We start from the raw sequence: 15,471 nt of genomic DNA, 5'->3' as shown, positions 1-15,471 counted from the left end.
ACACTGGTAAAATGAAGTCAAAAAAATTATTTTTTTTGCACAAAAAAAATACTTAATTTACCAAAAATTTTGAAAAATTTGCAAATTTCAAAGTTTCAGTTTCTCTACTTCTGTAATACATAGTAATACCCCAAAAAATTGTGATGACTTTACATTCCCCATATGTCTACTTCATGTGTGAATTGTTTTGGGAATGATATTTAATTTTTTGGGGATGTTATAAGGCTTAGAAGTTTAGAAGCAAATCTTGAAATTTTTCAGAAATTTACAAAAACTACATTTTTAGGGACCAGTTCAGGTCTGAAGTCGATTTGCGAGGCTTACATAATAGAAACCACCCAAAAATGACCCCATCTAAGAAACTACACCCCTCAAGGTATTCAAAACTGATTTTGCATACATTATTAACCCTTTAGGTGTTGCACAAGAGTTATTGGCAAATGGGGATGAAATTTGAGAATTTCATTTTTTTGCCTAATTTTCAATTTTAACCCATTTTTTCCACTAACAAAGCAAGGGTTAACAGCCAAACAAGACTGTATCTTTATTGCCCTGACTCTGCTGTTTACAGAAACACCCCATATGTGGCCGTAAACTACTGTACGGGCACACAGTAGGGCGTAGAGTGAAAGGTGCGCCGTTTGGTTTTTGGAAGGCTGATTTTGCTGGACTGTTTTTTTGACACCATGTCCCATTTGAAGCCCCCCTGATGCACCCCTAGAGTAGAAACTCCATAAAAGTGACCCCATCTAAGAAACTACACCCTTCAAGGTATTCAAAACTGATTTTACAAACGTTGTTAACCCTTTAGGTGTTGCACAAGATTTAATGGAAAATAGAGACACAATTTCAAAATTTCAAATTTTTGGCAGATTTTCCATTTTAATATTTTTTTTTCCAGTTACAAAGCAAGGGTTAACAGCCAAACAAAACTCATTATTTATGGCCCTGATTCTGTAGTTTACAGAAACACCCCATATGTGGTCGTAAACTGCTGTACGGGCACACGGCAGGGCGCAGAAGGAAAGGAATGCCATACGGTTTTTGGAAGGCAGATTTTGCTGGACTGGTTTTTTTGACACCATGTCCCATTTGAAGCCCCCCTGATGCACCCCTAGAGTGGAAACTCCAAAAAAGTGACTCCATTTTAGAAACTACAGGATAGGGTGGCAGTTTTGTTGGTACTAGTTTAGGGTACATATGATTTTTGGTTGCTCTATATTACACTTTTTGTGCAGCAAGGTAACAAGAAATAGCTTTTTTGGCACGTTTTTTTTTTTTGTTATTTACAACATTCATCTGACAGGTTAGATCATGGGGTAATTTTATAGAGCAGGTTGTCACGGACGCGGCGATACCTAATATGTATACATTTTTTTTATTTATGTAAGTTTTATACAATAACTTCATTTTTAAAACCAAAAAAATGTTTTAGTGTCTCCATAGTCTAAGTGCCATAGTTTTTTCAGTTTTTGGGCGATTATCTTGAGTAGGGTCTCATTTTTTGCGGGATGAGATGACGGTTTGATTGGCACTATTTTGGGGTGCATATGACTTTTCGATCGCTTGCTATTACACTTTTTGTGACGTAAAATGGCAAAAAATGGCTTTTTTTACACTGTTTTTATTTTTATTTTTTTACGGTGGTCATCTGAGGGGTTAGGTCATGTGATATTTTTATAGAGCCGGTCGATACGGACGCGGCGATACCTAATATGTATACTTTTTTTTTATTTATGTAAGTTTTACACAATGATTTCATTTTTGAAACAAAAAAAAAAATGTTTTAGTGTTTCCATAGTCTAAGAGCCATAGTTTTTTCAGCTTTTGGGCGATTATCTTGAGTAGGGTCTCATTTTTTGCGGGATGAGATGACGGTTTGATTGGTACTATTTTGGTGTACATGCGACTTTTTTGATCACTTTTATTACCTTTTTTGGGAAGTAAGGTGGGCAAAATTTCAATTTTCTCATAGTTTTTATTTTTTTATTTTTATGGCGTTCACCGTGCGGGGAAAGTAACATGACCATTTTATAGATCAGGTCGTTACGGACGCGGCGATACCTAATATGTGTAGTTTATTTTATTTTTTTTAATTTTTATTCAGTGATAAATGTGTTTTTTTTTATCTTAACTTTTTTCACTTTTTTTTTACATTTTTTTGACCCAGACCCGCTTGGTTCTTGAAGATCCAGTGGGTCTGATGTCTGTATAATACAGTACAGTACAATATATATTGTTCTGTACTGTATTTTACTTACACTGAACAGATCTATGCTTTCAGCATAGATCTGTTCAGCACCATGGACAGCAGGACGCCTGAGCAGGCGTCCTGTTGCCATGGAAACCCTCCCCGTCTGCTCAGAACTTCGCAGACGGGGAAGGGTAAGCACGGGGCTGAGGGGGGCTCTCTGGGGGCTCTCTCCCTCTCCATCGGGGGGCTGCAAAGGCACAGCAGCCCCCCGATGGAGAGGGAGTGAGCTCCCTGACCGATGACAGTTAACTTTTTCCATACAGCGGTCCGTATGGACCGCGGTATGGAAAGGGTTAAACGGTTGACATCTGCACAGATGTCAGCCGTTTATACCAGGGTGCCAGCAATGTGCTGGCACCCTGGTACAACCACTAGAAGCCAACGATCATTCATGGGAGGCGGGCGGGGGATCGCGATCCCGCCTGCCGCACCGCCCGCCTCCCGCAACGCCCCCACCGCATGCGACACCCCCCCCGCACCACCCGCCGGCATCAAATCATGCAGGGGTGCAGGGGGGGGGTAAAAAATATAGATTTTAGCCACTCTAAAGTTTCTGATCCCCGCGGTCAGGGACCGCGGGCATCAGAAACTGCAAAAAGCGCAGCAAACCGCAGGTCTGAATTGACCTGCGGTTTGCTGCGATCGCCGACACGGGGGGGTCACATGACCCCCCCTGGCGTTGTCACAGGATGCCGGCTGAAGGATTTCAGCCGAAATCCCGTTCCGTTTAACCCCTCGGGCGCCGGAATCCCGATTTAAAAGTTAGGACGTACCGGTACGTCCTTGGTCCTTAAGGACTCGGGAAATAGGGCGTACCGGTACGTCCTATGTCCTTAAGGGGTTAAAGTATAAAATCTTCTTGTTTCTCTTGGTTTACCAATAGTTTTCTTTATGGGTTTCTTTATAGGATATAAATTTGAAATTTGCATAGAAAAGTGGCGTTTGTTGCGTTTAGCCTTGGTTATAAATGATATTCCGCTGTTTAGGTTTAGTTCTGTGGCATTTCTTTGTATTATATTACATTTGTGCATTAGGATTGAATCTGTCCATATTGACTGATCTTTTATGTCAGGACATTCATCATATGGATGTCATTTTTATGAATACAGTAGCAGCTGTCACCAGGCTCTCAATGGGGGCCACAGGAGAGTCCACGCTATATGTACAACCCCCATCCTTCTCATATGATTGGTTGAAAGGGATCACATAACCGGCTCCATAGAGGGGGGGGGGGGGCTATTCCGATCACTACCTTACTGATTTTGGTTCATCTTGGGCTGTTTCCATTATGTTTTTGAACTATCATAGGCCCACATTCGCCCCGCGTATGCCAAATGGGTGTCCTTGGCACGCACCAGCCTGTATGCGTGGACTTTTTTTAAAAATTTTTGCTGTATAGAATAAAGGATCTGTGCAAATTTCGAAGGGCATCTGTCAGCAGACTTGTACATGACACTGGCTGACCTGTTCCATGTGCGCTTGGCAGCTGAAGACATCTGTGTTGGTCCCATGTTCATATGTGCCTGCATTGCTGAGAAAAATGATGTTTTAATATATGCAAATGAGCCTCTAGGAGCAATGGGGGCGTTGCCATTACACCTAAAGACTCTGCTCTCTCTGCAAGTTCCGCACCCTCTGCACTTTGACAAGGCCAGGCAGTGAAAACATCCTAATGCCTGACCCTGTCAATCAAAGTGCGCAGACAGCTGGCGCATGCGCAGTCCATTCCCTGAAGCTGATGCCAGCAAAGGGATGGAAGACCACACGGGCGCTTATGTGCAGCATACACACGCATGCGCAAGATTACAGTGACGTCGGGGGAACAAGAAGGGAACTTGGGAAGCGGGACGACATTAGGCCCCTTTGGGCGCGGCTGGGCTCCATAGACGTTAGGAACAGCCGCTTGGGCTCTTTTCAGAGGTAATTTACACTTTTATAAAATCGATTTTCTGCATAAACTACATCATTCTGCTACATGAGATCTAGCAGACCCTACCAATGACTCTATAAGCATAATCTGGGTGACAGAATCCCTTTAAATTATGGTGGTTCCAATAAAAGGACCGCAAGCAGAGATCTTGAAAGTCGTAAAGAATTTATACAAAATGTTTATTGGAAAAATGTATAAGAAAAATGCTGAAACCGTGTGTATTCCAGTGTTGTGGTTGGATGTATGGGCACCGCTACAGTACAGGGCAGTATATATGGCATCTCCCTCTTGTCAGATCGCTCTTGTCTCTTGCAGGCTAATGCTGTGCTCTTGCTAGAACAAAGATTACTCCTTGCGCCCCCACACACGCAGCCCTGACACCCACTTGTCACAGCTGTGTCACTGTCTGTCCCCTCCGAAACTGGAGCACTTCATGTTAATTGCTGAGGCCTGATAGTCTCCAGGGTGATGGCTGCTGTTTTTCACAATGGCATTCACTGCTATCCAGGCCAATCCCGTTTCAGACTGCATGTTAACATTTGTGGTCAATGCCAGGAAAGTTTTCAGAATTGATTTTTATGGAAAACCGAATTGTGTTTGTTTTGTAACGTTGTGGTTTACCGCTTTGAAGTCAATGATAAAACCTGTGTAAAGATCTGCAAAAAAAAGTATCCTCAAATCAAAGCATTTACAACTGCAATGGGATTTCATAAAATCAGCGGCTGATCACAGCATCTGATTAGAGTGAGCGAAGAGGCTCCCTCTGTCACCCTATTACCCACCCCTCTCACGGGACTGTGGGGTGCTGAAGGGTTACCATGGCAGTCTGGGTCCTAGCCGTGACCATCTGGCCTTCCATGTATGGATGCCTCAGGCCCTGCCTTTGGCGTTATGTCAGTTTTACTGTAAGTGACAATACACTGCCATACTGAAGTATTGCAGTGTGTTATATAGATATAGGAAGATCGCATTTTCAAGTCCTCAACTGGGACTTAAAATTTAGTATATTTTTTTTTTAAAACACAAGTGCGCACAGTTCCGTCAATAAAAAAATTAAAATGTTATGCGACGACACAGGAACGACGTATATTTTTATTGTGCAAAAGTAGAAAAATATAAAAATAGCAATAAATTTGGCATCACCACAGTTGTACTGAGACGCAGAATGAAGTGATCATTTAATTTATAACTCACAGTGAACACCATAAAAATAAAACTCAAAAAATAATGGTGGACTTGAGTTGTTTTTTTCACCCACCCAAAAAAAAAAAAAAAAAATGAATGAAAGGTACACAATATGTCAGATATACCCAACAATGGTGCCATTTTAAAATACAAGTCGTTCCACAAAAAAATCTGCCCATATACGGCTATGTCGATAGAAAAATAAAAAAGTGCGGAGATGAAAAACAAAAAAAAAAATAATAACCACCTTGAATTCCAGAATAGGTTGGATCCTTAAGAACTTAAAGGGCTTGTCCAAGATGTCAAGAATTGAAGTAGAAAATAGTCTAAAATTAACTATTACTCACCTGATAACTTCCCTGCCTCTTCGGCATCGCTGCTCCGGTGTTTCCCGCCAGTGTTTATTTTTGTTTCCCTGCAGTGATGACTTGCTCTGCATCCCCGTGACCTCTGCAGCCGATCACTGAGCTCAGCGCTCTGGTGCTGGACATGCTAGCAGCACCGCTGAGCTTAGTCATTGGCTGAAGTGGTCACCTCGCTCGTGGGTACGACATTACTGCAGGAAAATAAACAAAGACCGTCATGGACCACCGGAGCATCAGTGCTAGATCGGCGGGGGGAATTAAACAAGTGAATATTGTTTTTGTTTTTTATTTCCTGGACAATCCTTTTAACAAAGCTTTGTAATGGAGTCATTGATATAAGAGAAAGCTAGTGGCGTCTTATTAGAGAGGAAGCCGTTCAACAGGATTGCAGGATTTTCTTGTCCTCTAGATCTAGAACATCTTGTCTCCTCTGAATAGACCTTACTGTGACTCCCTGGATGAGTCTTTTTCAAATGTTTGCAGTACAGAATACGCAAAGTCAAATTTTACTGGAGAGAATGAAAAAAATTAAGTACTATTATTGGGCTGAGGTGCCCTCATTTTAAAGGGATTGTTTCATGTATTTAATAATAATTTCGGTAATTAGATGTAAGTCTGCGGAAGAGAAGTTAACTTGTTCCTTAAAAAAGAAAAATGTTTTTGCCATTTATTTTCTGTTTGAAAAACTGTTCTTGGGGGCGGCCATATTGGATGGAGAAGCAGATTTACCATTATCCTGATTGAGCTGCTTGTTTCCGATAATTACCTGCTTAAGGTGCTGAGCATGACTCGGAGAGAGTAAGGGAGCCTTTGGTATGCACTGTCTAACGTCTGTATTACACCAACAGATTATCTGACCAATTTCTACCCAATCAGGCCAATAGTTGGTGTGTATTACAAAAGATCTGTGTGTGTAAACGGTCATCTGACCAATGATTGGTCAGATAATCTGTTGGTGTAATACAGCTCTAAATGTTAAGCTTATAAATCTGCCCCAGTGTTCCTCTATTGTTTGTGTAGACGGTGTAACAGGGTGTGTGGCAGTTGTAATGAATGGATGGAAGCAAATGCTTCTCTAGGAAAAGATGGAGTACAGCCGCTTCCTCAGACCAGGGGACAGCAGCAGAGCTGTATGCAAGGCCTATATGTGTGTGTAGGCCTCCAGCAGTACAACAGAGCTGTCATCTGTCAAAAGGGGTTGTGTAGACTAGGAGCCAATGAAATCAATGCTAAAGATTTGGGCCCATTTAAAATAAAAAAAAAAACACTCGCCTGTCTGCAGACCCACTTTTCTCGGTGCTGGGTCTCTGCCAAAACCAGAATTGTTGGCCTCAGCCGTCAAGCCACTAGCAGTGACATGTCATTCCAGTACATGTGACCACTGAGGCCAGACAATGGCTGTATTGGTCACTTAACCAAGCCACTTAAAATTTGGTGGGGATTCGAAGCTCCCAGGAAGTGGCCTGCCCCAGGAAAGATGGATTGCAGACAGATGAGCACACATATTTGAGTTGGTCGACACCAATGCCAAACAGCCCCTCAAAATCTACTGCCCTTTAAAGATAATGAGATGACTCTGCTCACCTGCCCTCTAATAATAATAAAATGACTCTGCTGACCTTGCCCTATGATGGTAATGAGATGACTGTTCACGTTGCCCTCTAATGTAATGAAATGACTCTGCAGACCCCGTCCGCTAATAATAATAAGATATCTTTGCTGGCCATGTCTTCTAATGATAATGAGATGACTCTGCCGACCCTGGCATGTGATGACAATATGACTCTGACCCAGTCTACACAGCAAAGTAGACAAGTGAGCTGCAGCAAAGTCATCCTATTCTATGTGCTCCAGTATCCAATGTAAAAACGTGAATGATATGTATGTGTGTGTGTGTGTGTATATATGTATATGTGTGTGTGTGTGTGTGTATATATATATATATATATATATATATATATATATATATATATTCCCTGTAAAGTGTCAGATGTGCACCCATTGACAAATAACGCACCCAGAGAGATGTCAAATTGCTGCAAAACCCGTCCTGCAGTAATGTCTCAGGCAGATATGTAAATAATTACAGATGTGGTCTGATTAGACACTGGGTCTTACCCTAAGAGGGCCTAAAAGTGTCTTACCTGCTGCCCTACGAAAAGGCTGTCAAAGGCTACTTTTGGGTAGTGCACCACTTGGTGAGAGATTGTTGATTGCTAGACTTGCCTCTACGACACTCTCGAAGACATTTTTCCCAGTTGACAAACTATGAGAGGGACTGAGAGAAGCAGGACGGTCGTTCCCACGAATTGCCTGCCATCTAGGCCGTTCTGACCTAGCTGTTAGGAGGTGTTGGGGCAGTTGGTTACATGACGGCACGCACACACCGTGAACAGGCTCTGGACGGGCCTGACAGATAGATCACCAGCAGAGAGGATCAATTGATCCGCAGACTAGCATGAGCAGCTCTCACAGTTTTGTTGTCTACCATCCAGGCACAGGTGCACCTTCATTACAACCCCCTGTCTCTGCTTGGACCTTACTAGGTGCTTAAAAGGCACTTTCGGTGTCACAGTTCCCATAACATGTCCTGCCATTGACAGCCAGCCACCATTGCCTTCGTTTTCAGTAGTCTCGTGAACAAGAAACCTGGAAAACTATAGACTGGAACAGTATTGACTTTAGCGATCAATACAGATTCTGTTTGGGATCCGATGACGCCCAGGTTCCAGTATGGAGGCCTTGCAGTGAGCGCTTCAGTTTGGCCTTTGCTTTGGAGTCCCCCCTAGTAGTGATACAAGGGGCACTAACCGCTCAGCCATATGTGCAGGACATATTGCTGCGACACATGTGTTCCTCTCATGACAGGGCTTCCATCAGGCATTTTTCAGCAGGACAGTGCTCGCCCACATACTGCAAGGGTTTCCCAGAAATGTGTCTGCCAGATTACAACACTTCCTTCACTACCCGGTCACCAGATGTATCATCAATCAAGCATTTATGAGACTAGCGAGGGAGGCAGCTTCAGCAACCTACGAATGTGAAGGATCTACAGGCCCAGTTGTAACATCTGTGGGCAAATGTGCCGCAGGATACACAGAACCTGTATGCCTCCATGCCCAACCATATCTCATCTTGTATCCAGGCTAGAGACGGTATTTAATCTTGTGTCCAGACTAGAGGCCGTATCTCATCTTATATCCAGGCTATAGGCTGTATCTCATCCTGTATCCAGGCTATAGGCTGTATCTCATCCTGTATCCAGGCTATAGGCTGTATCTCATCCTGTATCCAGGCTATAGGCTGTATCTCATCCTGTATCCAGGCCATAGGCTGTATCTCATCCTGTATCCAGGCTATAGGCTGTATCTCATCCTGTATCCAGGCTATAGGCTGTATCTCATCCTGTATCCAGGCTATAGGCTGTATCTCATCCTGTATCCAGGCTATAGGCTGTATCTCATCCTGTATCCAGGCTATAGGCTGTATCTCATCCTGTATCCAGGCTATAGGCTGTATCTCATCCTGTATCCAGGCTATAGGCTGTATCTCATCCTGTATCCAGGCTATAGGCTGTATCTCATCCTGTATCCAGGCTATAGGCTGTATCTCATCCTGTATCCAGGCTATAGGCTGTATCTCATCCTGTATCCAGGCTATAGGCTGTATCTCATCCTGTATCCAGGCTATAGGCTGTATCTCATCCTGTATCCAGGCTATAGGCTGTATCTCATCCTGTATCCAGGCTATAGGCTGTATCTCATCCTGTATCCAGGCTATAGGCTGTATCTCATCCTGTATCCAGGCTATAGGCTGTATCTCATCCTGTATCCAGGCTATAGGCTGTATCTCATCCTGTATCCAGGCTATAGGCCGTATCTCATCCTGTATCCAGGCTATAGGCCGTATCTCATCCTGTATCCAGGCTATAGGCCGTATCTCATCCTGTATCCAGGCTATAGGCCGTATCTCATCCTGTATCCAGGCTAGAGGCCGTATCTCATCTTGTATCCAGGCTAGAGGCCGTATCTCATCTTGTATCCAGGCTAGAGGCCGTATCTCATCTTGTATCCAGGCTAGAGGCCGTATCTCATCTTGTATCCAGGCTAGAGGCCGTATCTCATCTTGTATCCAGGCTAGAGGCCGTATCTCATCTTGTATCCAGGCTAGAGGCCGTATCTCATCTTGTATCCAGGCTAGAGGCCGTATCTCATCTTGTATCCAGGCTAGAGGCCGTATCTCATCTTGTATCCAGGCTAGAAGCCGTATCTCATCTTGTATCCAGGCTAGAGGCCGTATCTCATCTTGTTTCCAGGCTAGAGACGGCACAACAGGGTCCTAGAGCCGCCTTTTAATTGTAAAGTTTTCCCAATAAACTTCTCCTTTAGCTCTAATATTGTAATCACTTACTGTACATATATCATTACAGTCACACATAGAATGTGTATTTCCAGCAGCTCCTTCTTGGTGCCTTATTTTTTTTATCAGTGAGTGTATTATATTTACATATAGGCATTTTTGTTGATTGACATCATAACCTTAAATATGTCGTATGGATTTGATCTTGTGTGCTGGTGAGTTTGACCACTAATCAAGTATTTCTCATTTTGTGTGCTTATTTTTTATTTCAATGTGCTTCATTTTGTAGAGGAAAAGTCCGGTAAGCTATAAAAGATTTGTATTTCCTTCATTTTCTTTTTTTATGTTGTAATTTGTCCACTGGTTTGTATTTACGATATTTTTTTTTCACACTTCTCTATAAAATCACATGTAAACATGTAAAGGAACATTGCAGGTAATACCAAACACTGGGCCTGCGGGGGCGGAGCATGACTCTGGACTCCTTTTTGTTGGGGTTGTTAAATCGCTGTGTTATGCTCCGCCCCTTTAGGCCCTGAATTGGACATAAAACAGTGCGTCAGTTTTGCCTGGAGAATTCCTTTTAATCTATGCACAACACAAGCATGGCATAATTATGATTTTCTGCCAAATGGTGCCAGGAATGAGGGATGATAATCCCAATTGGAGGTTACATGATGCATAAAAAATTTATAGAGTGGCTCAACTATTTATGTAGCATTTAGCTGCAAACATTGCCCTTATTGTAGTGCATTTGGATATTGTATACATCAGCAGGTCTCCAATGTGTGGCTGCTGTGAAGCTACAGCTTGGCGAGGGGATAAGTGTCTGATCAGCAGGGGTCCGACCACTGGGGCCCCCCGCCAATCACAACAACAGGGCTTATGTTCCCGCGTTTGAATAGAGCGCCTGAGTACAATCACTAATCTATCCCCAGCAACCCCATAGAGCTGAATGAAACAGCAGTGCACATGCATGTCTGCCGCTCCATGCAGACAAGGGAACATGGGACCCCCTTGTCTTGATCATTGTGGGACCCCAACGGTCATATAAGGAATAAGTTGTTTAATGGAACCCCTCGATACCAGGACCAGGCAAGGTGACTTTGCAGGACTTTACCAATTAAGAGGGAGAAGGGAGGAGCAACGGTGCACGTCCGCAGTGCACTTAACTGCTCATTTGCATATAGATTAAAAGTACTTTACTTTTTCTCCAGAATGAAGCAAGTGATCGCTGAGTGAAAGGTATCATTACATTCAGCTGAGCCAGCAGCGGGCCAGGTCTTACAGTGAATTTCCCGCTGACATATTCCCTTTAAAATACTGGTCATGGATAAAAAAAAATTTGATCATTTGTAAAAAAAAAAAAAAAAAAAAATAATTTTTAAAAAATCTGAATATTTTTGTGCAGTGAGTGTAGTATTGATTGATTCTGAGCTCTAATCGCATTTAACCCATTGTCTCCCATACGTCTTACGGTTTCTATGTGATTTCTGTGCCAGAATTTTTACCACAATATATGAATTGACACAGCACAGTTGGGCGCATGGCTGCCCCCCACACACATACCCATCAGGTACTGGTTTGAAGAGCGGAGGCTGTTCTTGGCATCCATATGAGTGAATGGGAAGGGGACTGGCAAATATTTAAATTCAGTTCTTTAATGAGGATATAATAGTCCTGACTGGTACTGAAGCGGCACAATCGGTACCTTGATTTTTCTTTAATGTTGATTATGTCTCTGGGTGGAATTACTCTTTAAGATTAGATATGCTGTAAATGTGCATAAAAATCAGATCCACATGACCGGGATCAGACCTCCAGCGAGCGGACCTGCAGAACTGGTGGTGGTAACCGTATTAATGCTTCCTTTTCTTTCTTACAGTCATGTTTTTAAGTTTTTTTCTTCTGTATAAAACAAGACCTGATATCTGTAAAGGCAGAATTCTCCACATTTAGGGCTCATGCACATGAACTTTTTTTTGGTCCGCATCCGATCCGCATTTTTTGCGGGTTGGATGCCGACCCTTTCACTTCAGTGGGGCTGCGAGAGATGCATGTCTGTTCTGCGGCCTCGCAAAAAAATAGAATATCTCCTATCGTTGTCCTTATTGCGGACAAGGATAGGACTGTTCTATAATGGGCTGGACGTTGCGTTCCGCAAAATGCTACTGTCATGTACATGAGCCCTTTAAAGTGTTGCCCTGTAAGATGCACTTAGTGGCTGCACCTCATGAGGCTCCCCCTATGAAAATTAGGCAAATCCAGAATGCATAAAGGACTCGCTTGAGGTTTCCTTACTATCACTTGAACCCCCTGATTCCGGGGGGGGGTCAAGCGCCTTCAGTTTACATAGCGACGAGGCCATTTAGTTTGTGCAGATCCGTCCATTAATATCTCTTTAATAGGACAGTTCTGGTGACAGACCAACCTGTGGACATCACATACAGTCTGCTGTCATCCATGTTTCTCCAGTTGCATCCAGAGCTGCATTTATAATTCTTTTGGTTTCCAGCAGTATTGATATGATATGCAGATTTGGACGGGATTAAATGGTACTGAAAAGCAGGAATGGATCTCTGCCCTGATTGTGTTATTGGTGGGGACCCAGTGGTTTGTGTGTTAGTGATCACTCATGTATCACTCTTTGACTAGGTGTGTCTTCTCTCTTCCCTTGTGCTGGCCGCAGAGACGTAGCCCGGTAAGATAAGAGTTGCTACATATCTGATATTTCTCACTTCTTATGTATATTTTTTTTTGTATGTAATAATGGGATGTTTGAATTGAGGTTTTGTTTGCCAAGCCAGGGTTGAGTTTCCTTCTTAGCAGTAGCTGGATTGCAGCTTCCTCGAGCCTCCGATGTTTGCAGGACATTAACCAGTATACCTCCTCATAAGCCATGCTACCAGTTGTATTTCAGCACAGCTTCACTCCCAGTTATATCTCTCATGCCACCAGGTATATCTCCATGTAGGCTCTATTCACTCACGAATCAGTTAGCTCTACAACAGGCCACCATTTAGTAAGTTATACACCCAAACAACTCCAGTTTGATATATGTGATACCGTGCGGCCAGTTCTAGATTGTCTCACGTCACAAGTTGTATCCCTTGTTGCCCTGCTGCCAGTATAGCCTGATGATTGCTACCATTCAGTAAGTTTTGCAAAAACCATTCCAATACACCAGGGATGCTCAACCTGCGGCCTTCCAGTTGTTGTAAAACGTCAACTCCCATCATGCCCTGTTGTAGGCTGTCCGGGCATGCTTGGAGTTGTAGTTTTGCAACAGCTGGAGGGCCGCAGGTTGGGCATCCCTGCAATACACCATGCAGCCAACTATATCTATAGCTTGATAACTTGCACCCACTTATGACACTATCAGCTACCAGTTATGCCGCTCAAGCCACCATTTAGCAAGTTTCACATATTACCATGCAGCCAAATGTACTTTCAGATGGATTTCGGATACATTTACACAACAGTGAAAAAAAATGGGCATTAAAAACAGACAGGAGCTCTTCACATCTCAAAAGTGCATTATTGTTTACATTTCTGTTCAATTTTAAATTTATTTTTTTTGCAGGACTGAATAACGTAACATACCACACTTTTCTGTCCTGCAAAAATACTAGAAATGTATCCGTTATTTTTTTTTTACATTGCAGTGAGTGAGAGACAGATGGAAACGTAAGGCAATCTTTATTTTAAAAATAGAAAAAGTTTCACAATTTTTTTTTTTACAGTATGACTAAGGGCTGTTTCACACAAGCATGTGCAGTCCGGAAATCACGTTTCGTGTGTGAGCGTGATCCTTCGTTCTGGACACTGCTAGTCTTGCAGAAGCACACAGCATTAGGGCTTGTTCACACGAACGTGTGATGCCCGTGCTGTGGACCGCAAATGTACAGGCACCGTCCATGGGGCAGGCACATGGGTATAGCAGATCCATTCACTTGAATGGGTCCGCGATCCTTCTGTTCCGCAAAAAGAAAGAGCAAGTCCTATCTTTTTGCACGGAACAGAACCCCAGAAAGCACTCCGTAGTGTTCCGTTCCGCATCTCCGGATTCATTGAAATGAATGGGTCCGCATCCGTGATGCGGAATTGCCACGGAACGGTGCCCGTGCATTGCGGATCCGCAAATACGGACCGCAATACGGCAACGGGCAGCACACGTTCGTGTGAACGAGCCATTATGCTATGTGTGTCTGTATGACCCTTAGAACCATAGTGGCAGCTTCATGTCAGGATGATCCTGTAGAAGTTAGAAATCTGTGTAATGCCGTGCGCACCTGCAAGGTGAGCAGTGTCCAGAACGGAGGATCGTGCTCAAACGCGGAATAAGCCTACAAAGTATCTACCTGACGTTCAACAAAAACGAGGTGTGAACAGCCCCATACACTGTCAGTTTTTCATGGCCATTTTGCATCAGTTTCTAACCACCTTTAAAAACGGATGAATTTTACTGGCTTTTTTTTTTTATCCCAACCCCTGCACTGTCCTCAGTATATTATATTATGGCCCTGAAAGTGCCCTCATATTATAAATGGCCTTTCATAGTGCCCCTAGTATCATATATGCCCACATAGTGCCCCCTAGAAGCATATATGCCCCTATACTCTACACCCTGCCACCAGTTAATAGCTTTAGATGTCCTCTCTTTGACACCCTGACGCCATTTATGCCTTTCCATCTACCTCCAAAAATGGTAGCTGTATTTCAAAAGGGATCCTCTCCTCAACCCGGATGTACTGGAAAAATATATGTCGTCTGCACTATCAGAAAAATATACTGTATAAAATGTGCTGCTTCGGGCAACTCCGCATTTCTTGGGGGCACGTTTTTTTTGTTATATTCTGGAGGATGTAATTTCCCCCAACTGGATAAAATCTAATTAAGGCCTCTTGCACATGAACATATTTTCATTCCGTTTTCGTATTTCCATTCCGCTAAAAATTAAAACATGTCCTATTATTGTCCTCATTACGGACAAGGATAGGACTGTTCTATGAAGGGCCAGATGTTCCGTTCCACAAAATACGGAATGCACATGGATGTCATCCGTATTTTTTGTGGACCCCAAAATACATACGGTCGTGTGCAAGAGGCCTTATACAACAAATCTGCTTTCATATCCCCGCAAATCCTTGAGTCTGCTAACACAGACGAGCTATTCTTGTATGGTTTGGTGTGACGGTAAGGATCATTGTGTGTCTTCATAACCTTCCTCTTCTGCTCCCGAATAACCATCAGGTCTTACTAAAATGTAGTGCTTGGATTAAAGGGAACTGTCGCCAGCGACCTCCCTATCCAACTCTGCATAGACACAGCTGTAGTTCACCTGATTAACACATTGTTTTTCTTTTGTTGATCCAAGG

At 43.1% G+C, this 15,471-nt stretch overlaps 1 protein-coding gene across 1 annotated transcript in view; it reads left to right on the top strand.

Annotated features, from left to right (window-relative positions):
• SGIP1 (SH3GL interacting endocytic adaptor 1) overlaps positions 1 to 15,471 on the top strand; it is a 104,181-nt gene that overhangs the window by 28,772 nt on the left and 59,938 nt on the right. The window contains exon 7 of the mRNA XM_040407521.1: positions 12,783 to 12,794. Coding sequence (XP_040263455.1) covers positions 12,783 to 12,794 — 12 coding nt within the window. The remainder of the gene's footprint in view (positions 1 to 12,782; positions 12,795 to 15,471) is intronic.

Source organism: Bufo bufo, chromosome 9, assembly GCF_905171765.1.
Source record: "Bufo bufo chromosome 9, aBufBuf1.1, whole genome shotgun sequence".
Classification (NCBI taxonomy): domain Eukaryota; kingdom Metazoa; phylum Chordata; class Amphibia; order Anura; family Bufonidae; genus Bufo; species Bufo bufo.
This window is presented reverse-complemented; position numbering and strand designations above follow the sequence as displayed.